This window comes from Nannospalax galili, unplaced genomic scaffold, assembly GCF_000622305.1.
Source record: "Nannospalax galili isolate Female #2095 unplaced genomic scaffold, S.galili_v1.0 scaffold1679, whole genome shotgun sequence".
In the NCBI taxonomy this organism is placed as follows: domain Eukaryota; kingdom Metazoa; phylum Chordata; class Mammalia; order Rodentia; family Spalacidae; genus Nannospalax; species Nannospalax galili.
This window is the reverse complement of record NW_008342927.1, coordinates 255240-280385: the sequence shown is the minus strand read 5'-3', so window position 1 is coordinate 280385 and position 25146 is coordinate 255240. Positions and strand designations below refer to the sequence as shown.

The following is a 25146-nucleotide window of genomic DNA, read 5'->3' as shown; positions in this document are numbered from 1 at the left end:
CTCAAAAGTTTTTTAATAAATAGACAAAACCCACTAGACTGATACAGCAAACTAAGGTCAGAGGACAGGGAAAACTAGGGAGGGAAGAGCCCCTGAGAATGACACAATCTCCTCCCTGACCCTCTGGCTAAGGCACTTTGGGAGAGACAGATTACACAGAGTGAATGGGAGAAAGGAACCAGGACCCCCTTCTTCCCGTCCTGCATCAGGACATCCTGCCCTTCCAGCCCTGCCCCACAATCCATTCCTGATTTACCCCCTTGTCTCATAACATTCTAAGGGGAAGTTAGAGGGGTAGTTCTCATGGTGGGAGAGGTCTATGCCCCCTGAGGAAGCAGATCCTGCCATATCTCAATGTGATGCCAGCAACCCACTCCACTCTTTCTATCCTGAGGAGCCATCTTGGGAAAGGTGGAGGGTACCCACAAGCCAGAATGGAACAAAAGAAGTTAGGCATTGACCAGTACAGGATGACCATCAGGACCTAACTCAGGGTGCCCATCAGCTGCCAGGATGGGGTGTGCATCAGAGCCCTCCCACCGGGGGTTGCTCCAATTGCTCCTCAGGATAGTACCCGTCTTCTCCTCCTTGAACTGCTGCCGATCTTCCCGAGGGATCTTCACCGCGTGGTACTGGGGCACGGTGGCCTCAGGGTGCTTTGCCCGCTTAAAGAATCCCAGCTATAAAGACACCAAACCAAACCATGAGGAGCCTGTAAGGCTGAGGCCCCTGGCGCCCTCGCCATCCTTGGGTAAGAAGAAAAAAAAAACAGCTAAAGCAAAAGGAGGTAGGCTGGCCAGCTTCTGACACAGTGGGCAGCCCCCAGGTTGCCACCATCAGGACCAGGCTCCCAGGTTTCCATTCACAGCAAAAGGAAAACCAGAAGGAAATCCAAGGTGTAAGACTAAAGAAATGTCTCCTGGCCCCTGAAAGAGAGGCTTGAAGATGAAATATCAGGACCTCTCAAGCTTCCCCCCGACCTAAGCTCCTCACAAGATTCAATAGTGCCCCCTAGAACATAAACAGGATCTAAGGAAAAATGGCTTCCTAGACCCCATGCATATCCTTCCAGTCTCTTACATATGCACCCCTGTGCTTGTACACTGGAAGCATCCCCTTAGGCCAGGGACCATGTATCCATGAATACACTAGCCTAGTCCCTCCCTAAAATCATGACCATGCTGGCCCTACCTACCAAGGTGGTGATGGACACTTTGCATACTGGCACAGAATAGCCAAGGCTCCTGCATGCTCAGACTGCAGAAGGTCTCCTTGCATGTTCATCTCTGCACACTCATGCCCACAGAAGACATGCACAGAACCTCCCCACAGGTCCACATGCTCACACTCCACTAGCCCACCCACTCTTTTTGCATGCTGGGCTGTGTATACCCATGATTCTAATCACCCTTCTAAGTACTTTTCACCTCAGTTGCTAGGGCTTTCATCACCCTCATACATTCTCTTCACCCTGTACAGTCCTGACCCTCTGAATGCTGGGAGCTATACTTAGACTCACACACACACACCCAGATACCCTCACGCACATTTGCATACACACATGCACATACAACAGTTACCCCACAGTCCCTGGACCCCCAGCCTCCACGGCTGAGGGCTGCATGGCCAGGTGGGCTCGATGATAGTTGGTGGGGAATGATGAGCTCGGACTGTTCCGATGGAAAAAGCCACACTGGGTTGTCCAGGGAGAGGGGAAAGAGGCAGAGTATGGGAAGATTGAGGAAGGGGGCAGCCTTTTAGCTCTGCTCTATAGCCCTTCCATGAGAAAGATGGGTGATGCCAGTCCTGAAGGCATCAATCATTCCTAGGACTGGGCACATGCCCAACAGCATGGATGCCACTCCAGAACCCAGTCCACTGATTACACATACTTGCCAAATAGTGTGCTCAACACATAACTGGTTTCCAGGAACAGGCAGGCAGGGCAGTTCACAGAGCACGAATGTACATGGTTCCCCACAAAGCCCCACATGTGACATGTGGCTCAGAAATGAGCCCTGGTGAAGAGAGATTCCCTGCACTGACATGTGTGTGTGTGTGTGTGTGTGTGTGTGTGTGCTTTATGTTGAGCCAAAGTGTGTGTGTGTGTGTGTGTGTGTGTGTGTGTGTGTGTGTGCTTTATGTTGAGCCAATAGGATTCTGTTACAGCTCTGTGTGAACGAGAATGGTTCCATATGGAGCCTGGTATGCGGCAGCTACCATTCTGTGCCAGGCCGTTCCCTGGAGCCATTTTTCCACAGTTGCTGGCCTTGGCCATAAGCTTCCTTCCCCACCTTTGCTGCCACACTCTGGTTAAATCAGACTACACTTCCCTCTGCCTCTGGCTTTGCCCATCATATTCTTCTGGAAGGCTCAGGTCTCAATCATCTCATCTGCCCAAATCCAGACCTTCTTCTAAGGTCAAGCTCCAGAGAAAAGTGTGAGTTCCCACTGTCTCAATCCAACACGGTCTGGCTTGTCCTTAACAACAAGGCTCCCTTCTCCCACTCAACTATACAGTCCCAGAGGACAAGATCCACAGCAGAGTCATCTTTGAAACATCCAACGTAGATGGAATTACTGGTACATGCAAGGTAAGTGCTCAATGTAGAGTTGCTAGATGAGTGTTCGAATGGATGAGAGACTGCCCACCTGACTGCAATCCCAGCCCCCACTGACTCTACCCCTCCCCAAGCCTCACCTTCCACAGTAGCAGCACCAGCAGTGCCAGCACCAGCAGCCCAGCCAGCACAGCGAGAAGGATGACCCACCAGGGGACTCCTTCTGCCACCACCGCCACGGGGTCCAAGTATACCATCACTGGGATCTGAGGAACAAGGAGTTAATAAAGCAAAAGCTGGAGGGAGTGGGAGAGCCCCATCTGATCTCCCCAGCCTTGTAGCTCACCACTGCCGAGGCATCTCTGAGCAGCAAGTTCTTGATGGAAGACTTCACTGTGATGTTGGCTCGGACAATCACTTCCAGGGACTTCACAGCCGTGTATTCCTAAGGGAATAGGGGAGGAGTCCCTCCTCCTAAACGCCCATGTCCCTCGCCATCCCCTTCCCCGACCACTGAGATTATAAATGGAATGGTGCCTGGCTTGGGTTTAGAGTATGATGCATTTGGACAAGGGGGAGGTAAAAAAAGCAAGTCCCACTGGGACTTTAGCAGATGAAACCCAGCCTGGCGTCCCAGCAGTGCCCTCACCTCCAGAAACGTGCTGTTCCAGAGGCGGCCCCAGACATGCAGCACTGCTGCTCTGTCAAAGCTGTAGAGTGGGCAGCTGAACACCACACAGTTGGCAGTGCCCCGGGCACAGTCCTACGGACAATGAAAGGTAAGACCCTAAGCCACTAGGCCCATGAGCCTGCCATCTTCTCCCATCATCCTTACCTGACCTCAAACTCTCCTCCTCCAGGATGTATTTCTAAACTAACCCAGTAGTCCAAAATAGCTGCCTACCCCAAATTTGAATCGTTTGGCTTTGAAACACATAGTGAGGGGTCCCTTACTTCATAGCAACAGACAGAGTGGCCTCCTGAGTTGAAGTCTATCCAGCCTAACGTCTCATTTATTAAGCACCCACTACCTGGCAGGCATTTACCTCATTTAAACTCCAAATCTCCTGCAAGGTGCATTTTTTTAAACAGGGTCTCACTATGTAGCCCAAGTTTCCCTCAAACTTCTTGCCCTTCTGCCTCAGCCTCAAAGTGCTGAGACTGCAGACCTGGGCCACTGTGCCTGACTTGACATTTTTCTTTTTCTTTTTTAATTACTTTTATTTATTTATTCTATTTGTTTTGCCTGCCTGTACGTGTAGGCGCACCATATGCATACAATGCCTGAGAAGGGCGGAAGATGGCATCGGATCCTCTGGAACTGGAGTTAGGGATGGCTGTTAGCTGCCATGTGGGTGCTAGTAACTGAACCCCAGTCCTCTGCAAGAGCCGCCACTGCTCTTAACCACTGGGCCATCTCTCCAGCCCCATTTTCTACTTTTTTTCCCATTTTCTACTTTTAAGTAATTCAAAACTCCTTGAGCAGTTTTCTGAAAAGCAAGGTCATCTGCCTTAATTTTATATAAAAGAATCCAAGACCCTGTCTCAAAAGAACAAAAAAAGGAAAAGGAACAACAGAACTCATGGACAGCTCACCCCTCCCATCCCTACAAAATGTGATGTTTTATATAAACACGAGGAAAATCAGTTTTCCTAGCTGGCTAGGATTACCTAGCTGGCTATGAAGTAGACATCTGGAGTTTGGGGGTCTGCAGCATCAGCAGCTGCCTCACAGGCACCTCCTTCCTCCAACTGGGCTACAAACAGTCTGGCCAACATGCCCCAGGTGTTTGACCACCACAAGCCTTGACAGCCCATGCTCGCTGGATGCCAGCGCCCTGATGACCTGTGATGCCCTGCTCTGTCACACGTGCACCCACATTTTCCCTGTCCTCACCAGGGTGATGTTTCTCTTCTTCTCAATAGAGGACACTGGCCACCAGGACGTGCTGGGCTCCAGCTTCTCAGGAGGCTCCTGAGGCTCAGGCTGCTCCAGCTCTCGCCGCCTCCTATCCCTGCTGTCCACATCCTGGGAAGGGAGGGAAGGAGCAGTGAGGGTCTCCCTAAATGCAGCATCCAACATGGACTCTCCTCTCCACCCACACACAGTCCTCCAGCCCCATGACACCCCTCCCAAGTCCCACCTGGCCCACCCTGCCTAAGGGTGGACTCTCACCAGGTGGAGAGTGTTGGGCCTGGGGGAGCAGAGCCCTTTCCCTCCAGGCCCCTGCCCGCCCTCCAGCTCCACCCGCATGGGGTACAGCAGCCACTTCCCATTGGCAATCTCATGGGGCCACATGATGTTGAGGAAGGCAGAGCCCAAGGTGTTGAGCGACTGGCCTTGGTTGGAGACCTGTGGGTAAGTATAGTGCTTAGTGTCTGAGCAGACCCTAAGCCACAGAGAGGGAGGGGACAAGGCTGAGGAGAGGGCCTCAAGAAGCATAATGTTAAGGAAGACACACAGTCTAGAACAGACTGGGTGCCATTCTCTCATACCAAACCCAGGCAAACCTAGACAGGTGTGAGGGGAACAAGACAAGCCAGGACAAGGAAAGCCAAGACCCCACTCCAGCAGAGGCCCCAACAGAGAGGTTTCTTTGAGTTCCCAGAGCCTCCCAGACATGCCAAGGAGACAGCTGCCAACACGACCAACTGAGACCCTGCCACAAACATCTGCCCACAGCCAGTCCACCCAGTGCAGGGCAGACACCCGGAAACCCTGGGGGCTGACATATGGGAGAAGAGCCCAAGAAACCTCAGCAGCCTCTCCTCCGTGCCAAGAAAAGAGGGGGCCAAGAAGGGGCCATTACAGCAGGACACTTACCGTGACCTCATACTTGACCTTGCTGCCCACATCCCTCTCAGACCGCATGGCGCTCTCACCTTTCACCTCGCCAGAGAAGAAGAGTTGCTGGGGAATGGCCACCCTGGTGTGGGGGTGAGACAGAGGCTGAGGAGGCCTGGGGGCTGGCTGAATGGAGTCAGGATGGTAAGGCCAGGCAAGGCAAAGCCCAGGCCAGGGTCTGGGAGTGGCAGCACCCCCACCCTCCAACAGAGGTACCCTCGCAGGCAGAACTTACCCTGAAATGGACAGTGGCAGCTCAATGAAGACATGGGCTCGAGCAGAGACTGGATGCAGCTCCTGCTCACTGATCCTAGCATGTGGGCATGGGCACGTGTGGTCAGCAGACACGGGCACTCCCAAGAGGCCTGCAAAGCCAATCCAACTGCCCCATCTTGCCCCCAGGCTTACGTGGCCAACAGCAGTTCCACCTCCAGTTCTGTGGTCTCAATGGTGATCCCAGAGGTACTGAGGATGAGGTAGAAGGTGACCTGGCCAATGTGGAATGACAAAAGAGTCAGGAGAGGGCTGGGCCTTAAGAAGGGGCCACTCAGACAGGGCAAAGGGCAGATGTGCCAACCTGAGCCCCTCTCTTCATAGGGTTCCCCAGCTCACACTCGACATGAGAGGCATTCTCACTGGACAGGCAAAGTGGCTTCTCCTGGAGCAAGAAGGGAAGGACAGGTCAGCTTGGGTGATTGAAGACCTTCAAGATCCCATCCCATGGGTCTACACAATGGAGTTTTATTCAGTCATAAAGAGATTGGGGAGCCGGATGTGGTGGCACAAGCCTTTAATCCCAGCACTCGGGAGGCAGAAGCAGGTGGATCTCTGTGAGTTCTGAAAAAAAAAATGAAATTGGGGCTGAAGAGATGACCCCAGGCTTAAGAGCACTGACTGCTCTTCAAGAAGACCTGGGTTCACCTCCCAGCACCCACATGGTGGGCTACTATCCGTAACTCCAGTTCCAGAGGAATCTGCTGTCTTCTCTGGCCTTCATGGGCATTGCATATACATGGTACACTTACATCTGACCAAACACTCATACATATAAAATAAAAATCGAATATATATATATGCATATAGTTTTTATTTTTTTGAGACAGGGTCTCCCTGTGGCCACAGATGAACTGGAATTCATAGTGTAGACCAGGCTGGCCTCAATCTCACAGATATCTGCCTGCGTCTGCCTCCTGAGGGCTAGGATTAAAGGTGTGCACCACCATCCCCTGGCAAAATATTTAAAAAAAAAAAAAAAAAGAAAAGAAAAACAAAATTATATCATTTACAGGAAAATGGATAGAACTGGAGATCACCGTGTAAAACAAAACAAATCAAATATGTATATTTTCTCTCATATGAGAAATCTAGAGCTTATATATATAATATATATGTGTGACATAAAAGTAGAAGGGGCCTATATAGGTAGAGGACGGGGTCAAAAGTAGGGGAAGGGAAATAAGATGGCAAGAGGAGGGAGAGAGCTAAATATTGAATATTTTCTCTCATATATGGAATCTAAACGTGTGTGTATATGTGTGCACGTGTGTGTGTGTGCGTGTATCTATGTATATACCAGGTGCCATGCTACACGCCTGTAATCCCAGCACCTGGGAGACGGGAGCAGGAGTCTTGCCACAAGTTCAAGGCCAGCCTTGGCTACAGAGTGAGAGGCCTTGTCTCAGAAAAAAATACACACACACATACATACACATGTACACACACATATGACATGAAAGAAAAGGGATTATGTTAGGAGGAAGAGGTCTAAAGGAAGGAGGGAACAAAACAGGGTAACACTAGCAGCAAAAGGACCAATATTACATTTTCTCTAACAATATACATAAGTGGGGCTGGAAAGATAGTTCAGTGGTTAAGAGCACTGGTTGCTCTTACAGAGGATCAATTCCCACCAATTCCCAGCACTCACATGGCAGCTAACAACTGTCTGTAACTCCAGTTCCAGGGGACCTGACACCCTCATCTGACCTCTGTGGGAACTGCACAATATGGGTGCAATTTATTTAATATTTTTAAATATTTTATTATTTTTATTTTTATGTGTATGAGTGTTATGCCCGCATGTAAGTAAGTGCACCCGTGTCATGCAATGCCCGCGGAGGACAGAAGAGGCTGTCAGATCCCCTGGAACTGGAGTTATGGACAGTTGTTAGCTGCCATATGGGTGCTGGGATTCGAACCAAGGTCTTCTGCAAGAAAAGTCAGTGTTCTTAACTGCTGAGCCATCTCTCCAGCCCATAAATATTTTTTTGAAAAATAATATACGTAGGTATAGGGGGCTGTTTCAGGGGTGAAGGGAACCAAAAGGAGGGAGGAGGGGCAAGGAAGGGTAATGGGATAAATATGAGCAAAGTACAATAATATACGGTTATGAAAATGTCTAATGAAACCCGTAATTTTATATTCTCTAAGAAATTTGTTCCAAACAGAAAAATTAATTCAAAACATTTTAAAGGCCCCACCCTGCCCTTCCCTGATTTCTCACTGCGGGGTCCATGGCCCGGACTCCTGAATAGTGCAATGAGGCTGGGAGGGTGACCAGGAGCTGGGCTTCATGGGCATCATCCCCATCAGCCTGAGGCTGCCCTGGGTCCGAGGGCAGGTTTGTGACCATCAACTCCAGGGCAATGAATGGCTGCCCACTCAGTGCAAACAGGGCCGTCGTCCCATCCACATCCCTGGAGGGTGGAACGAAACTCACTGTATGATCTGAACCCCACCCTCTCCACACACATCTCCACTCCAGTCCCCGCTCAAAGATACATTGCCTCTCTCCCGACCCCAGGTCTTCAAACTGTACACCAAACCAAACTAGCTATTGCTATGCACAAATGAGCCGGGGGACCTCCATTTTCACCCCAGCTCCACTACCTACTGACTCCAAGGAAATAGCAGCCCCTCTAAGCTTCCATGCTCGATCCATAAGACAGAACCAATCATCCCTACCTCAAAGAGTGGTGAAGACTAAGCAACAACGTATCCAGAAACTGCGTGCTATCATAGGACTGAGAAAACTGCTATCACTGGTCACAACCCTGTGGCCCCATCCCTGACCTTCATCTCAGTCTTCTAAGTCACAGGCAGGTCCTCTCTAGCCTCTGCCTGATCCCTCTGAGGAGGCTTCCTCCCATTTGCTGAGCTCTGGCCCTTACTACACACACACACACACACACACACACACACACACACACACACATTCATGTACGCATGTGCACACACACACACACACACACAAGCATGCATGCTCCACACCCCTCTCACATGGGCAGAGGCTGGAACTCTGTGTCGCTGACTCGGGCACAGAAGCGGGCCTGCACCAGCTGCAGATTGCTCTGACAGATTTTGTCTTCACCACAACCTTGCTTCAGAAAGTGGATCTGAGGAGAGATATAAGAGGACCATTTCTAGAGATGAAGCAGGGGCCAAATGTGTCACTAAGGCCTATGGCATGCTAGAGAAACACAGGATTAAACAACCCAAAAAATGGCACTTACCAGCCAGGTGTGGTGGCATATGCCTTTAATCCCAGCACCTGGGAGGCAGAGGCAGGCAGATCTCTGTGAGCTCGAGGCCAGCCTGGTCTACAAAGTGAGTTCCAGGCCAGCTGGGGCTACAGGGAGACTGTGTCTCAAAAAAGACAGAAAGAAGAAAGAAGAAAAGAAATAAAAGAAAGAAAGAAAGAAAGAAAGAAAGAAAGAAAGAAGGGAGGGAGGGAGGGAGGGAGGGAGGGAAGGAAGGAAGGAAGGAAGGAAGGAAGGAAGGAAGGAAGGAAGGAAGGAAGAGAAAGAAAGAAGAAAGAAAAAGAGAAAAGAAACAAAACAAAAAAATAAAAAATAAACATAAAAAAACTGGCACTTACCATCTGTGTGATATTGGACTGGTCATTTAACCATTCTGAGCTGTAAAATTATGGGAGTATCGCCATGCTGTCATAGAGACGAGCAGGCTGGTCCCCAGACAGACCACATTTCCCAGCCTAGACTGCATGTACCAGATTCTACACCGGAACTGCAGAGAGCAGTGAAGGGCGCCGCCTCTGGGCCAGCTCTGAAGACAGTAGGCTCCCAGCAGCCTACGACCTTGAATGACTACAGGAAATGAAGGAGCACTGAACCCTTAGTCTAGGAGCATGTGGTCATTTGGGCCATTTTACTTTTAATGATCTATTTGTTACAGCACCTACAGATACAGGGGAAGTACAGGGGCCACATGTGTGGAAGAGCTTTGCAAGCCATGAGTGAATGTCACAGTGGAAAGACCAGGAACACTCCCAGCTCCAGTTCCCCACACTCACCTCTACCCTCTGAGTGCTAGGCTGGTGAGCATTGAGGATGGGGGCCACAGGGAGCAGCCCTTGGCCAGGAGCCTGTCGCCGCAGTCGAGGGGTCTGGAGACTATAGGAAAAGTTCACCACAATGGCACGAAGCTTATCTTTGACATTCTCCTGGAAAGGGAGAGATTGTTCTTCACTGAAACAACCTCCAGACTCCTACCCAAGGCCCCCCGCCAGTCCCAGTGCAGACTCTGAAGCTCATAAAGAAGGTGAGGGAGGAGAGCAAAGGTAGAAAAGTGAGGGGGGGGCGGAGGAAGGGAGACCACAGCAGGAAAGGACAGTCAAATGTTGGATTTTGAGGACCAGACTCCCCATCTCTGTGGAGTGCCAGTTTTCATTTCACGGGAGACAGGAAAGTAAAAGTGAGTGCCAGGTGGACATGATAGCTCATGCCTGTAACCACAGCATTCTGGGCGACATACAGTGACCCATTTCATTAAAAACAGGGGCACAGAGGCAGCAGTAAGAAAGAGCTCAAAGGGGAAGCTGCTCAAAGCCTAGACCTTCTGTTTTGCTTTGCTTTGTTTTGTTTTGTTTTGTCTGAGACAGGGTCTCCCTATAGCGTGCACCTAGTGCCCACCTCTAGATTTTTTTAAACTTGGAACACTTCATGAATTTGCATTTTATCATTGTTCAGGGGCCATGCTAATCTTCTCTGCATCGATGGTTCCAATTTTAGAATATGTGCTGCTAAAGTGAGTGCAAAGATTTTCTTTCTTTTTTGTTTTTATTTGTGTGCATGCATGTGTGTGTGTGTGTCTGTGTATCTGTGTGTCTGTGTGTCTGTGTGTCTGTCTGTGTGTCTATGTGTCTGTGAGTCTGTGTGTCCATGTGTCTATGTGTCTGTGTGTCTGTGTGTCTATGTGTCTGTGTGTCTGTCTGTGTGTCTATGTGTCTGTGTGTCTGTGTGTCTATGTGTCTGTGTGTCTGTGTGTCTGTGTGTCCGTGTGTCTATGTGTCTGTGTGTCTGTGTGTCCGTGTGTCTGTGTGTCTGTGTGTCCGTGTGTCCATGTGTCTGTGTGTCTGTGTCTGTGTGTCTATGTGTCTGTGTGTCTGTGTGTTTGTCTGTCTGTGTGTCTGTGTGTCCGTGTGTCTATGTGTCTGTGTGTCCGTGTGTCTATGTGTCTGTGTGTCTGTGTGTCCGTGTGTCTATGTGTCTGTGTGTCTGTGTCTGTGTGTATGAGTGCAGGTGCCTGAGGAGGCTACAAGAGAGTGTCAAATCCCCTAGAGCTGGAGTTACAGGCAGTTGTGAGCCACCCAACATGATGCTGAGAACCAAATTCAGGTCCTCTGCAAGAGCAGCAAGTGCCATTAACCACAGAGCCATCTCTCCAGCCCCTCAGAGCCTAGATCTTCCAATGGGGTATGAATGTGCTAGGGAAGAAGCAAGGGAAAGATTTGCAGTAACAGTGACACCGGAAGCCAGGGGTCAGGTCCACCTGCAGCTGGAACATGGTATCTCCACAGACTCGGTCATGCTGGTGCTTCAGCCACACGGTGCCTGAAGCCTGGTGCTTGGGGTCATCTGGGCTGTGGCTCAGGAAAGTAACACGGGGAACCTGGCCCCGGAGCCTCCGGTCTGTGTCCCCATCTAACATGTAATCAAGGGCTGTGGTGTGTAAGGAGAAGAGAGAAGCCAGTGAGCTGGGGAGCTGCTTCATCTGACCCCATTCCCTGGTACCCTCCTCTCCACACTGGAAGGCAATCAGGGTGAGCAATAGGAGAGGATCCCACTCACCCACAATAGGGTTGTAGCTGCTGGGCACAGCAATGTAGCTGAAACAGATCCTTAGGTCCACACTGTGAAGCAAAGGGAGGCTCCTGAGTCAAATAAGACCCCAAGCCCCACTCCTGTCCCATCCCAGCCCCTAGACCCAAACAGGAAAAAACAGAGTGCTGGCAGCCTCCTCCACCCTCCCTTCAGGTCCCACCTCACCAGACCAAGCGGCCACCAGCACAGTTGGGCTGTTCCAGGTCAATGGCTCTTGGAGCAATGAAGATCTCTTGGGAGATGTGGAGGACAGGTCTGGCCCTGGGGCATGGAGAGGTCAGGGGGCAGGAAACGTGAGAATGTGAGGCTGGGAACACTCTGCAGGTCCAGATTTGACTCTGGAGTAAGGTCAAAGTTACAGGAAGGGGCTGGTGGCCTGGAGACTCACCTGAAGAGTACAGCTGTGTCCTCCAGGGAGCCTACCAGCAGGTCAGGGTAGTGGTTTCCATCCATATCCAGGCCACCCGACAGAGAGTAGCCAAAGCTCTTGATTCCCACAGCCTCACCCTCCAGCACCTGAGGACCAGCAGTCAACTTCCCTGAACCCCACCTTCCCCACATCTTGGCCTCCCCAACCTGCCCTCTGCAGCCCTTATTCCACCCATGCCCATTCCTTTACATCAATAACGCCCCTCACCTGTGTAGGTTTGACAACCACCCCCAGGCTGCTCCCGTGGTAGATAAAGACCTTCCCGTCCCCATCAAAGGGCGCTCCCACAGCGATATCTGGGGGCATGAGAAAAGCCATCACAGGGCTGGGGGATTGGTAGACAAGGTTCACCCCCAGTTTCCCTCATTCAGTCCTGCAGAATGTTTTCTGTTTCATTGAAAAGCTATCTACAGTATTATAAACACCATCAGTCACTCCCTCCAGACACTAGCAGCTCAACTTGTCCTTTATAAGCATAAAAAATTCAGATATAAACCCAGGTTCCTTCTCCCACCCTGATCTCTTGGGAATTCCACAACCTTCCCCAGACCCATCCCACACTGAGTCTTTCCCATTCCCATTCACACCTGGGAAGCCATCTTGGTTGAGGTCCCCCAAGACAGCCAGACTGATCCCAAACATGGAGTCAGGAGAGCCACAGAGCCGAAGTGGAGAGACATCTGCCCATTGGCCACCCTTGTTCATGTACACATACACAGCACCTCCTAGCTCTTCTTGGCGCTCAAAGAAGTAGGGGGCACCCACAATCAGGTCTGGCCAGCTGTGGAGAAGAGAGACATTATGGGGTCCTCTAGGCCATGGGAGCCAGGACAAGATGCAGAAGTCACTCTGTCCTCCTGAGCCCACCTTCGCCCAGGTCACTGCCCTTCTCCTCTCTCACCCATCATTGTCGAGGTCAGCCACAGCCAGTGAGTAGCCAAAGCCAGAGGTCAGACGCTCCCCAGGCAACACCACCTCGGGGACCAGGCGGCTGGCACTGTCCTTGCGCAGAATGACCACAGCACCCGTGTGGTTGGCACGGGGGGCCCCTGCCACAAAGCTCAGCTCCTCTGCACGCATAAGACCCTTTCCAGAGTCAATGGAGAAACCTAGGCAAGGGGATCACTTTCTATGAATAATTCTCTAAGACTTGGAAGGCAGGTGTACCCCTGGAGCCACAAGGAGGAGGTGCCCCTCAGTCACCACCACCATAGCTCAGCCACCTCCCCCTTCTAGACCTGGAAGATTTCTCAGCCCTCCTAGCCAAAGACACATGATATAAATCATGTGTCAGCCTCAGGAACTGGGGAACAGAGAGAAAGGCACTGACAGAGAACCCCAGGTGACTAGACAGGTAATGGACACAGTGGTGGGAGCTGGGCCAGAGGCACTGCTCATACCCAACCCAGAAAACTGAAGGAGAGGGCTGCCATTCTACACAATGGGAGGCCCCAGTACTACCCAATGTATCTTCTTCACCCCCATCCCTCCATCCAGCAGGGGAGAAGTCTTCACATGGATGGGAGAGAAGCCAGGGGCAGGGAAGAGTTTGGTTCACCCAAACGTCTCCTGGCCTTCATTTATCCTTGTCCATGTGCAGAGGAGGACAAATGGCAATGAGGGCCTTACCCACAAGACGAGAGCTTTCTCCAGCAAAAGCCCATCATCCACCCCTCAGAGGAAGTTCCCTAGAAGTCAGGACTATACTTTCAAACATGTTGGTCCCGGGCCCTCTCATGTCACCTGGATCTTCCTCCATAAAGATCCTGGGTTCACAGCCCCCAAAGCTATCATCTCTGGGGCCTCTTCTCAGACCTATCACTAGACCCAAATCTCCTCTGCAATTTGGGGCCAATGTGTGTTTCTCTGGGAATGTGTTCAGAGAGGGTAGGGGAGGAAAGGATGTTCCCTAGCCAGGAAGGAGGGAAGGCCAGGGCCAAAGCCCCCAGGGCCCAGGAAGCAGGAGCTTACAAACCTAAGTAGCTATTCAGGGCCAAGTCTCCGGCTGGTCCTGGGAGCCGGTCAGCAGGGTCCAAAGTTTTATACACCAGCTGGTCAGGGTCTGAACTATCAATGTTGGTCACAAAAAGCAACCCTGTGGGGGCAGGTCAGGGAGAGACACCAGGGAAAGGACAGCCAGAAAAGGGACCACAGAGTACGGAGACCAAGCCAGAAAGAAAGACCAGAAGAAGGAGGAAGAGGAAGAAGAGGAGAAAGAGGAGGAGGAGGAGGAGGAGGACAAAGAGGAGGAGAAGGAGGAGGAGGAGGAGGAGGGGGAAGAGGAGGAAGGGGAGGAGGAGGAAGAGGAGGAGGAGAAAGGAGAAGAGGAGGAGGAGGAGGAGGAGGAGGAGGAGGTGAAAGAAACCAAGAAACCAGAGACAGACAGAGACGGAAGGATGGGAGAATGGAGAGGGAGGACAAGAGAGAGGAGCAGAGGGTTAGAGTGGTTCTGGGCCAGGGAGGGGTCCCTACCAAAGTAGCTGTTGGCAGGGACTGGGATGAGGTGGGGGTCCTGCTCCTTCTCGCCCCCCGCCTCGTAGGGCCCGTCGTCCAGGTGTGCCAGGTCCGCCGAGCCCTGTGCACAGAGCTCCACCCTGGCCGTGCCTGCAAGGACAGTCCTGTTAGTGCCCAAGGCAGGGAGCAAAGAGCACCCGTCAGGCCGGACATTCTGCTAGACAGGCACACAGGGAAGCCCCTCCTCTCCTCTCCAGCCCCATCTCCACCAGTTCCCTAGTCCAAGCTTCCTGGAGTTCCCCAGATGTAGCATCACACTCACCGAGTGTCAGCTCAGCCAGTGGCAGCGTGCAGAGACGGGAATGGCAGTGATGAGGTAGACTGCTGTATTGGAGCATGCAGGCCCTGGCTCAGCCGTGCATGTAGGGGCTCATGCCAGCATGTAGAGGAACACTTGACCATGCGATGGAGAGGAGCTACCCCCATTCATTATGTGCTAGCATGATGGGAGTGGAAGGCAGGGCAGTGCCCCAGGGCAATATGCCAATGAACCTGTGGTCATGCTTGGCCATGTGTTTCCTGAAATCCCATCTCTGAGGTAAGAGGAGGTTTTAGTCTCCTCCTCCAGTCCCCAAAGAGTGACTCACCCTTCCAGTTATAGGTTCCTGGAGCTCCAAAGAGGAGGTAGTGGCTGTCAGGGGAGAAGGCGGCAGCTGTGCCCTGCTGGCAGAACCCAAATTGTTCATGGCCCTGGGGGCGCCCCTCACAGAACTTCCACTCCCCACCATCTGGCTCCTCATGGACCACTAGGTCTTGGCTTAGCACAAAGCAACGGCCAATCACATCCCGTGTCTCTAGAATCTGGTCTACTCGCTGCCGTGACTCATATCGGTGTGCACAGGTCTGTGGGAAAATGGGAGGATAGGTCAATTCCTGTACTTGCTAGGGACCTACATGCTACTCACATGCAGACACACGCACGCGCGCGCACACACACACACACACACACACACACACATCCTATGCTAGCATCACTTGAGCACCCCTGTCCAGCCAGTGTGGGAGATCTTTGCTTATCTAGTGTCCCATCTGTAGCCACGCCCTGGCCCCTGAAGGAAGATAGCTTTGTTCCACATTCTGCCTGGGCACTCACAGACACATAACTAAGGCAGCACATAGATATGTGCATCCTTGTCCTGTCTCTGGACCTTTGTTGGTTTGGGGTTTTTGTTTTTGTCGTGTGTGTGTGTGTGTGTGTGTGTGTGTTTATGTGCGCGCGCGCGCGCGCGCGTGCGGGTGTGCATGCACGTGTGTTAAGTGGGTGTGCATGCACGGGTGTTGAGTGGGTGTGGAAGGCAGAGGACAATCTCAGGTGTCATTCTCAGGAGCTGTTCACTTTGTTTTTTAAGACAGGGTCTCGGGGCTTACTAGAATGCTGGCCAGTAAGCTCCAGGGATCTGATCTTCCTGTCTCTGCCTTCCTAGTGCAGGTGTTTCAAGCATGCACCACAACCACGTCCTACTTTTTATGTAGATTCTCAGAATAAAATTTAGGTTCTCATGCTTTCAAGGCAAGCACTTTACTGAGTCATCTTCCCAGCCCCGGTCCCTGGGCCTTCGAAAGTGCCACCACCTCATCTGCAAAGAGCCTGCTCCCATGTCTGTTCTCTTGAGTGTTCCCTATTCTTAAAAGCATGGCTCAGATCACAATACCTGCAGCAGCCCTTTCTCCCCACTCCTTCTTTGGACCTATGGACTAGACCATGCAGTAAATGTTAGCTATATTCAGCTCCATGGTGACTCATATTGATAATAGTGTGCCTGGTATATTAAAGATATTAGAGATACATAATTATTTGACAGGGACAAACCCCATTCCCATTTTCAGATATCTTCTCTGAGTAACTAGCATAGTGCCTGAAGCTTATAAAAGATTTTCAATAAAAATGTGATAAATGCATAGATGGACAGACAGATGGCTGGATGGATATTTTTTAATTGATGAGATCAAGGGACCATCTCTTACTTTTGTATGCCTCCCAGAGGTCCCTGGAATCATACCATGTGCCCCATTTGTATTCTGTACCTATGCATATGCACACACATCACACACACATACATCATCACCATCTCCTCATTCTGTCACAAAAAGTAATACTCACAACAATCTTGCCCCCAGGTCCCTGGCTCCGAACACTGACTCCCAACCACTGGTTCTCCTTGCTCTCCTTTTCTACATCAGCTGAGGCAAAACACTGGAAATTAGGGGAGGAAAGAGGACAGCAAGTCCTGCCCTCCCCTTCTCACATGGTGCCCCCACTCCACTCTCTCAGGGCCACACCTCCCTGGTCGATGTCCACTCTGTAGCAGTCTGTCTCCTCTGGGCTCATGGGACAAGCGAAGAGACCTCCAGTGCGATTTGCCTTTTGCCCAGGAAGAGCTAGGGCCTGGGGGGCACCCACCAGCAGCCTGAAAAATGGAACAGGGGATGGACTCAGAGGTCACAGTGCGCCAAACTCCCTGGAGCTGCCCAAGCCCCAACCCCTTGGTGCCAAGCAGTGCTCAAGAACTACAGAGAAAGGGCAAAAGTCATTTTTCTCAAATTCTGGCAAGGACAAGTTAATGGACTTGGACATGCAATTGTGTCACATGTGCACTTACTCTCAACATATGTGTGTAGAATTGATATACACATACGAAAACACACATGCCAACCAGAGCATCCTGCCAGCACTGCTGGTCTGAAAGAACTGTCCGTTCCCAGCACCTGTTCCTCACAGGCTTCCCCACCCCCTGCTTGGCCCCATCCCCAGGCTCTGCCCTCCTCCCCAACCCTGGTCCAGTTGATACCCTGCCAGAAATGGCAAGAATGCCTGGAGCAAGAGCAACAGGCACACAGACTGGCACCACAATGTGACTCAGGGACCAGCTTCAGAGGCCAGGCAAGAGGCTAGAGATGGGCCAGCTTCCCCTTTACTGAAAGTCCAGCAAAGATTCCCCCTGCCCCACAGCTCTGCCAGCCCCAAACTCAGTCATTCCCACTGGCATGGAAATAGGGACAGGCTGCTCTTTCTGTCTCCTGCCCCCTCCATTTCCCCCTCACATCAGAATCTCCTTCGCCATCCTCCCTACCCTCCCATACCCACAGCCTTCTCTTCGCCTCCCACCCCTCACACCCCAGTCATCTCTCCTACTGCCTTTTTCCCAGCTACAACTTTCTTGGCAGGACAATTTTCCATGATCACAGCCAAGGCGTCTTCCCCAGAGGATTATGCTGGGAATGGAGGCTGCCTGGGTCCTCTGGGACAGGACCCCCCGGACAGCAGTGATGAGGTGAGGTGAAGTAACTGATACCCAGCTGGCTACGTGGATCCTGTCTCTGCAAGACAGATTCAAGAGTGGCCAGCAGCAGAACAAGCCTCAAAACGTCTCTCCCATAGTCTTCCAAGTCCCTTCCCAGGGGCAAAGCCAACAACTGTGGGGCAATATTCTAGACAGGCATCCGTGAGGCACTGAGCCAGGCCTGGTGGGGCAATGGGAAGGGCACAGAGCCATTCTCCTTCACACAACTCCTGCTGTCTCTTAGCAGCTGTCATCCCATGTCACAGCCAGTGTCAAGAGAGGGGGATGGGGAGCAGGAGGAAAGGACACACATTCAGCATTCATTTAACAACTATTTACTGACACTCCATTAGAGGCCAAGCCCTGGGTCAAGCAACAGTGAGGCAAGGAAGTGATCAGCACCTACTATAGATCAGGCCCTAGGCTAGACTGAAGGCTGAAGGAATCAACCTTTCCCACTCTCCAAAGATGTTCCAGGGAAGCAAGTCTGGACACTTGGTCTCATGATCCTACGAGATAAGGATTCTTTTCTTATCTTCCACATGAGGGAGTGGCTTAATGCCACTCCAAGGCATTAAGCAGCCTGCTAGAATTAGAACTACTTGGTCAATCCACTCATTACCTGGCCTGTATTTGAGAGACTGAGACTACTCCAGAAAGGGAAGAGGAAGAAGGGAGGCAACCTGAAGAAATCTAAATGACACGGCCCAGGAAAAGCAAATGCTAGCCTTCAAACAAGTCAGCAGTGTGCCAGCCTCCATGCAAACATAGAGAAGGCCATCTGTTACACGAGGGCTGTTGTCCATCTTTGTGCTTGCCCCACAGAAAGTGTCAGGACACATTTACTGAGCCTATACCTTTTGTGGACTCACAGAGACACCCAGTGTTTCTGCGGCTCAGTGCACAGTATGCATCCAAAGAAGTGAAAGTGTTCCATGTTCTCATCTCCCCTGGAGGCCAAAGAGGGAGGAGGTGAAAGGTCCATATAGACAGAAGCTAAGTGCACAGTCAAGCCCAGCACCACTCCTGATGGATGACCCAGCCAGTTCCTCCTGGAACAAGAGAACTCACATGCAGCCTCTCAGCCCCTTCACCTCTGTCCCAGCCACACTCTCCTTCCTGGCTTCATCCCATGAGCCCAACCACCCCAGGCCTCTAGACAGAACAGTAGCCACAGCTGCAGCCACTGCAAAGAGAAAAAGAAAGAAAGAAAGAAAGAAAGAAAGAAAGAAAGAAAGAAAGAAAGAAAGAAAGAAAGAAAGAAAGAAAGAAAGAAAGAAAGAAAGAAAAAGAAAGAAAAAACTATTGGCCACTGGAGGCCCAAAGAGTAGCCCACTACCACCATACTTCAAACACCAGAGCTCTAGTCCGAGTCCAGCCTCTCTCTGACCCAGTACAGTCTGAGTGGCCCTCTGGGAATGCTGCATGGCCGGGAAGGCTGCTCAGCCTGGAGTCCTTCCAGCCAAGCCTTTGGATCCAAGACACTGTAAAGCTGTTCTCAAGCTTTGTGAATCCCAACACCAGAAACACTTTCATAGCACTCTCTGTAGGCTGTGCACTACTCTAAGTGTTTTACATATATTAAGGACTCTTAATCACCCCCCAAACAACCTGATATGGTGGTTATTGTTTAATCTCCATTTTACAGTTGATGGAAATAAATAAGGTGGCAACCACGGAGCAAAGATTAGACCTCAAAGTCTCATCCAGAGACTAGATCAAAAACAGACGAGGTCTTCCCATCAGTGTGGAGCAAAGGAAGGCACCAAAAAACCAAAAGCAAGAGACCAAGCAAGGTAGCAGCTTCTTAGTGACCCCAACTAGAAGAAGCAAAATGGATCTAGACAGTAGGGCCCCTCTGGGAATGCCCCCAATTTGGCTCTGGGAGACAGAATCAGGGGCCACCTTCAGAGAAGGGAAAATGACAAGAGACCAAGCTATTAAAAATAACCTAGAATTTGCCTGGAAATAGCTCTGGAGTTCAGCATGTCCTAAAAAGGCCTCCAGTCCTGGAACTCTAGAAGACGGGGGAAGGAGGGAGGGATAGAGACAGAGACAGAGACAGAGACAGAGACAGGGATGAAGCAGGTTGCTGGCTACTCGAGGTGAAGTCAGTTTCTATCTTCCCCAAAGGCTTAGAGAGCCCATACCCTGCTCCCAGGCAACAGGGATAATGGAAGAAGAAAGATTAAGGCTAGCCCCCACCTCCAGTGGGTAAGGGGAAACAAGCTGTAGTCCCTGCCCCCTGTCCCCAGTCCAACAGTAAGGGGGAGAAGACAGTCCCAGAGGAGAGCATTGATCCCAGTAATGGACACTTAATGTGGCTTAGGCACTGGCTGAGGAGAGAAAAGCCCCCTGGCAGAAGGGGGTGGGAAGCTTTCTTCCCCTTCCTGCCTCTTTTTTCACATGTAGCATGAGCTGCCACAAATGTGTCTGTCTCCCAGGGGCCCGAACTGATGGACTGTCTCCCAGGGGCCCAAACTGATGGGAACTGCCCTCTGCCTTCACCCCTCGCTGCCTTTTCATATTCCTGAGATTTCTGGAGTTGGAAATTTCCTAAGGAGGAGGAAGGGAAGCAGCCTGGCCATCATCCTTCCTGAATCTGGTCACTGCTATTGCTGCTGCTACTGCTGGCCACCACCACCCTCTACTACTCAGGGACTGTGTTTTCTGCCACTGTCTGTCAACAAACCAGCACTGCAGATTGCCAAGCCCTCTCAGGTCCCCTCCAAGTCTTCCTGCTGTCTTGAGCCACATAAGTGGCAGCTGATCTCTCCTGGCCTCCCAGTGCCCTACAAGCCCTCACTCCATCTGCAGTGATCCTCTGGCAGGGAGCTATTTCTGTTCTCTCCCCTCCTTTCCTCCCATGGCACCTTCATCCTCTCTGTCATTTCCCTATCCTCCAGTCCTATGCAAAGACAGAACCTTCCTTCCTGGGGAAGCTCAGCCCTCTGAAGAAGGCACTGAGCCAGGGACCCTGGGCTGGAGCAAAGATGCAAACTGGGGGGAAAGGTAAAAGGAAACGGTGCTCTACCAAGACGAAAGCCTTGCTCTCCAACTCACCCCCAAGGCAAGACGCTGGGTCTGGGGGCCTGGAAAAATGAGGCAAGCTCCAGGTTGGACTGTGGGATGCCTGTGGGCAACCTAGGCTTAAAAGACCTAGAGACACCTTGTCGGCTGGGGAGTTGGGGGAAGGATAGCCCGAAGCCTGTGCCTGGGGACTCTAAGCGGCTGCAATGACTCACCAGCTCTGGGGTCGGGGTTGTAACTGCCTGTGCAGAGCCACGGAAAAGCCGAAGAGGCTGGCTGGCTCACCCTCCTTGCGCAGGGCGCCCATCACATCCAGATTGAATGCAACCGCTCGTGGTAAGAGCAGCCCAGCGAACACCGAACTAAGAAGGTAGCAAATCCCGGGGGAGCCCCAGGGGTCGCAGCTCCGAGTCCCGGCCATGGGACCAAGCCTGCGCGTGCTCCCCGCCGGAGCGAGGTCCCGCGCCGGGAGCCCCACGTCTCCCCAGTCGTAGTTCTAGTTTCCGAAGCCTGGCTGGCTTTACAGGGGTCTTCCAATCTTTCGCCTTGACACCTCTCCTCCGCTTGCCCCTCTGCTGCCCCAGCGCCCGCTAGGACAGCTACTACCGCGGCCTGAGCCCAGGCGTGAACTCGGCTCCCGCCTCCTTGCCGGGTCCGCCCTGGACCCGCCCCGGACCCGCCCCAGCCTCCCGCAGCAGGTGGAGACTCCAGAGCTGCCGGAGATGCCCAGCCCCGCCGCTCCGGGTGGGACCACTCTAGCATCCTCCCCAGCTTAGAGCTGTCCACCCCACCCTTGATCTGCGCACTCCTTCCCTCCCTCCACCCCTGCCCCCAAAGAGGTGGAGGTGGAGTCTAGGAGAGCGGAGAAAGAAGTAGTTAGGAAAAGAGGAGGCGGAAAAAGAGAAAAGAAGGTCATAGAGAAGTGGGGTGAAGGACAAATGGAAAGACAGATATGCAGATAAAAGGGGAGGGGAGGGGAGGGGAGGGGAGGGGAGAGGAAAATCCTGGGCCTCGGTCTGCTATAGTCCCTTTGCGACCTGGAGTCAAGCCGCTTCCCACGCCCCTCAAGCTGAGGCCCACAAGGACAACAGCAGTGGTAGCTAGTCACAAGGTCAGCATTCAAGGGACTAAAGAGAAACAAACAGAAGCTAGGCACAGACAGAGAATTTTCAGCAAGTATGGGAAGGGTAGAAAATGGAGAAAGAAAGGAATGGAGTGCAAGAAGAAAAGCAAGAGTTAGATCAAGGTTCGTCGTGAAGGGAGAAAATAAAAAGGATAAAATAGGAAATGAAAATTAAACTGTGGAGAAAGAGAGGATGTCAAAAAGGGCAAAGATGAAAGAGAGTGGACCCCAGAGGCAGAGACATAGAAAAGGAGTGTCCGGCTAGCAGACACTTCCCCGGACTGGGCATTTCCCATGCATCAAAAGGGACAGGGAGCCAGGCTTGGTGACCCACGGCCATAATTCCAGCATTTAGAAAGCAGAGGCAGGAGGATCACCACTCTTTCAAGGCTAGCCTGGTCTACATAGCCAGAGATACATAGTGAGATACTGGCTTAAAATAAATAAACCCAAAAAAGAGGTGCAGAGTCTTGGGCTGGCTCAGGCGGGGTTGGGTAGTAGAAAAGGATCTCCACAGGGACCCAATGGCCTGTCCTGCTTCCTTTCCCTTCCCCCCTAGGCTGGGATAGAAACAAAGGGAGGGGACATTTTCCATCTCTCTGCTATTTATAATTCTAATCAAGAAATGAGGCCAGGAGAAGAGCTGGGAAATAATTTGGCAAAACTCGAGCATCGCCGTCTCCCACTTTGCTTTCTGACTCCTCTCTCTCTCTTACTAAGAGTTGGTCTTGTGTATCTCCAACGCCAGCTTTCTCCCTCTCTCTGATTCTGTTTCATATGAGGTTCTATTTTTGCCCACACACACACTTTTTTGTGTCACTTTTGGACTCTTAGGTTATGTCTCGCTGTCACTAATGTCTCTGTCCTTCAAATCTCAAATTCTTAGGATTTTCTCTTGTTCCCTTTTTTTATAATTGATTTTTTGAGAAGTTAATAAATGAATATTCTTTTTTCATCATTTCCACTCTTCCTTCTCCCCCTCCAACTTCTCCTATGACCCCCACTTCTCTCTCTCTCAACTTCATGTCTTCTTTAATTATTGTTACGTATGTACGTAGATATGATTCCATTTACTGTTTTTCACATGTACATGTGTTTACAGCTGATCTCTTGGTATTGAATAACCTGTCAGGAATCTCTGGGAAAAAAATGATTCTCTCTGACTCAGTATCTCTTGATTGCCTGTAATTCTTCATCTAAAGGTGAGACCTTGTGAAATTTCCTCATCCACACTGGCATGTTAACTGGTGTTGTCACTATGCAGGATCTCAATGGTGAGATGGCATCAATATACCCTTCCCTTTCTTTTTTTAAAAACTTTATTCACATTTAAATTTTGTGTGTAAGAGGGTTTTGCCTGCCTGTATGTATGTGCATCATGTGTGTGCAATGCCCACAGAAGTCAGAAGAGGGCATTGGTTCCCCTGAAATTGGAATTACTGACAGTTGTTAGCTGCCATGTAGATGCTGGGAACCAAACCCAGGTCCTCTGCAAAAGTAGCCAGTGCTCTCAACTGCTGAGCCATCTCTCCAGTCCAAGCCTTCCCTTTCTTAAATATTACTTTTTCCCATATCCCCTTGTCTCTCTGTTCCAGATAATATTTCTTTGAAGAGGAAAAAAAAAAAAACATGTGGGCTCTTATTCTGCTGGACCTGGGACCTTCATGAGTTAAAATGCATGTGACAATTTGTCCATTTTTGTAATGTTTCACATGGGCAGCCTCTGTAGGGCAGTAGCATACCTCTAAACAGGTGCTATGAGGAAAATACAGCTGCAGAACTGGCCTGAGGCTTCTACTGCCATACGCCCTGATACACCTTTTCCAGTGTGTTTGTGTTTCTGAGCCCCAGAGAGTAGAAAGAAGCCGAGATGAGAATGCAGAATAGCAAAACTGGGATAGAAGCCAGGACTTCTGACTTCCACCCAGGCCTCTGACTCAGGTCAAAATGCCTTTAGAGCCCCAGCTGCCTTCCTTTCTGCACCTGCACCTTCTCCTGCCTCCATTGGCTTCCGATAAATTCGTGGCTGAAATCAGATGCCAAGAATCTGCTTCTGACCTCCTCTGCCCAAATATTTGGGAAGTCACCTCACCCGCCACAGGAGAAAGGAGCAGAAGAGAAGAGAGATTGGCCACCCAAAATTAGCATGGCTATAAATAGTGGGGCAAGAGAGGGTGGGAACACAAAGGTACTAGACTAGCCTTGTAATGAAGACAAATATATTTTCCTTAAAGGATAATCCAGAGCAGAATGTTGCAGTGGTGAGTTATGTTGTAGGTGAAGAGAAGTGAAGAAACTAGAGACCCAGAGAATAAGGAAAGTTCAATATTAAATATTCTGCCAGATGCCAGGCATGGTGGTGCACGCCTTTAATCCCAGCACTCAGGATGCAGAGGCAGGCAGATTTCTGTGAGTTCAAGGCCAGCCTGGTCACATAGTAAGTTCCAGGTCAGCTGGGGCTATAGGAAGATCCTGTCTCAAAAAGATATATGATAGATAGATAGATAGATAGATAGATAGATATCCAGAAAATTTGTATTTGAGTCAAGAATTTAGGAATTAGTGAAATTAACAAACAATTCTCAGAGAGCTGGGCTTGGTAATTCACTCCTTCAATCAAAACCCTCATGAGGCATGATATCCAGTTTGAGACTGTATTAGTCACTTTTCTGTTGCTCTGATAGAAACACTGACCCAAACAATTTATAAAAGGAAGAGTTTATTTAAGCTTATGGTTCCAGGGGAATTACAGTCTGTCATGGCAGGGAGGTATGGTGGCTGGAGGTGGCTGGATCAGGAGCAGCAGGAACTAAGCTCTCACATCATCATGTAGGCGCAGGAAGCAAGAGAGCAACTGGAGATCTGGCAAGGTTTAAGAACTCTCTAAGCCCACCCCCAGTAACATGCTTCCTCCAGAACAGCCACACCTTCTAAAACCTCCCAAAACAGCATCACCATCTGGGGACAAAAATGTCCAAATACTTGGAGCCTATGGGGGACATTTTCATTCAAACCATCACAAGGACCAACCTAGGCTACACAGCATGACACAGACTAGCTCAGAGCGGGGATGTAGCTCAGTGGAAGAACACTTGTCTCTCATACATAAAGTCATGGGTTATGATCCCCAACATCACAAAAAAACCAATTCTAAAATTATTTCCAATATTTCCAGTATTCCACTGATAGGGGACTGGAGAGATGGCTCAGCAGTTAAGAGCACTGACTGCTGTTGCAGAG

General features: G+C 50.8%; 1 protein-coding gene and 1 non-coding gene across 4 annotated transcripts; both read right to left on the bottom strand.

Annotated features, from left to right (window-relative positions):
• Itga7 (integrin subunit alpha 7) lies at window positions 1-21426 on the bottom strand. 3 transcript variants are annotated; one of them, XM_029566376.1, is made up of 26 exons: window positions 20999-21426; window positions 16753-16880; window positions 16574-16653; window positions 15060-15315; window positions 14431-14562; window positions 13934-14053; window positions 12860-13067; window positions 12546-12739; window positions 12166-12254; window positions 11917-12044; window positions 11694-11789; window positions 11496-11557; window positions 11197-11366; window positions 9719-9868; window positions 8686-8801; window positions 7910-8102; window positions 5984-6064; window positions 5815-5894; window positions 5642-5716; window positions 5386-5488; window positions 4738-4914; window positions 4459-4590; window positions 3211-3324; window positions 2908-3006; window positions 2702-2827; window positions 34-680 (listed from the first exon to the last, which is right to left on the bottom strand). In XM_029566376.1, the coding sequence occupies exons 1-26, from the start codon at window positions 21202-21204 to the stop codon at window positions 450-452; spliced, it is 3546 nt and encodes a 1181-aa protein (XP_029422236.1). In that variant the 5' UTR covers window positions 21205-21426; the 3' UTR covers window positions 34-449. The 3 variants fall into 3 exon arrangements, with proteins under 3 accessions (XP_008837220.1, XP_008837219.1, XP_029422236.1); XM_008838998.2 differs by lacking the exon at window positions 14431-14562 and having other exon boundaries at window positions 1-680; XM_008838997.2 differs by lacking the exon at window positions 13934-14053 and having other exon boundaries at window positions 1-680; window positions 20999-21425.
• On the bottom strand, window positions 10350-10460 carry LOC115071368. The gene has a single exon (XR_003850453.1). It is a non-coding gene; the product is annotated as a U6 spliceosomal RNA (small nuclear RNA).
• Window positions 21427-25146: the final 3720 nt, after the last annotated feature.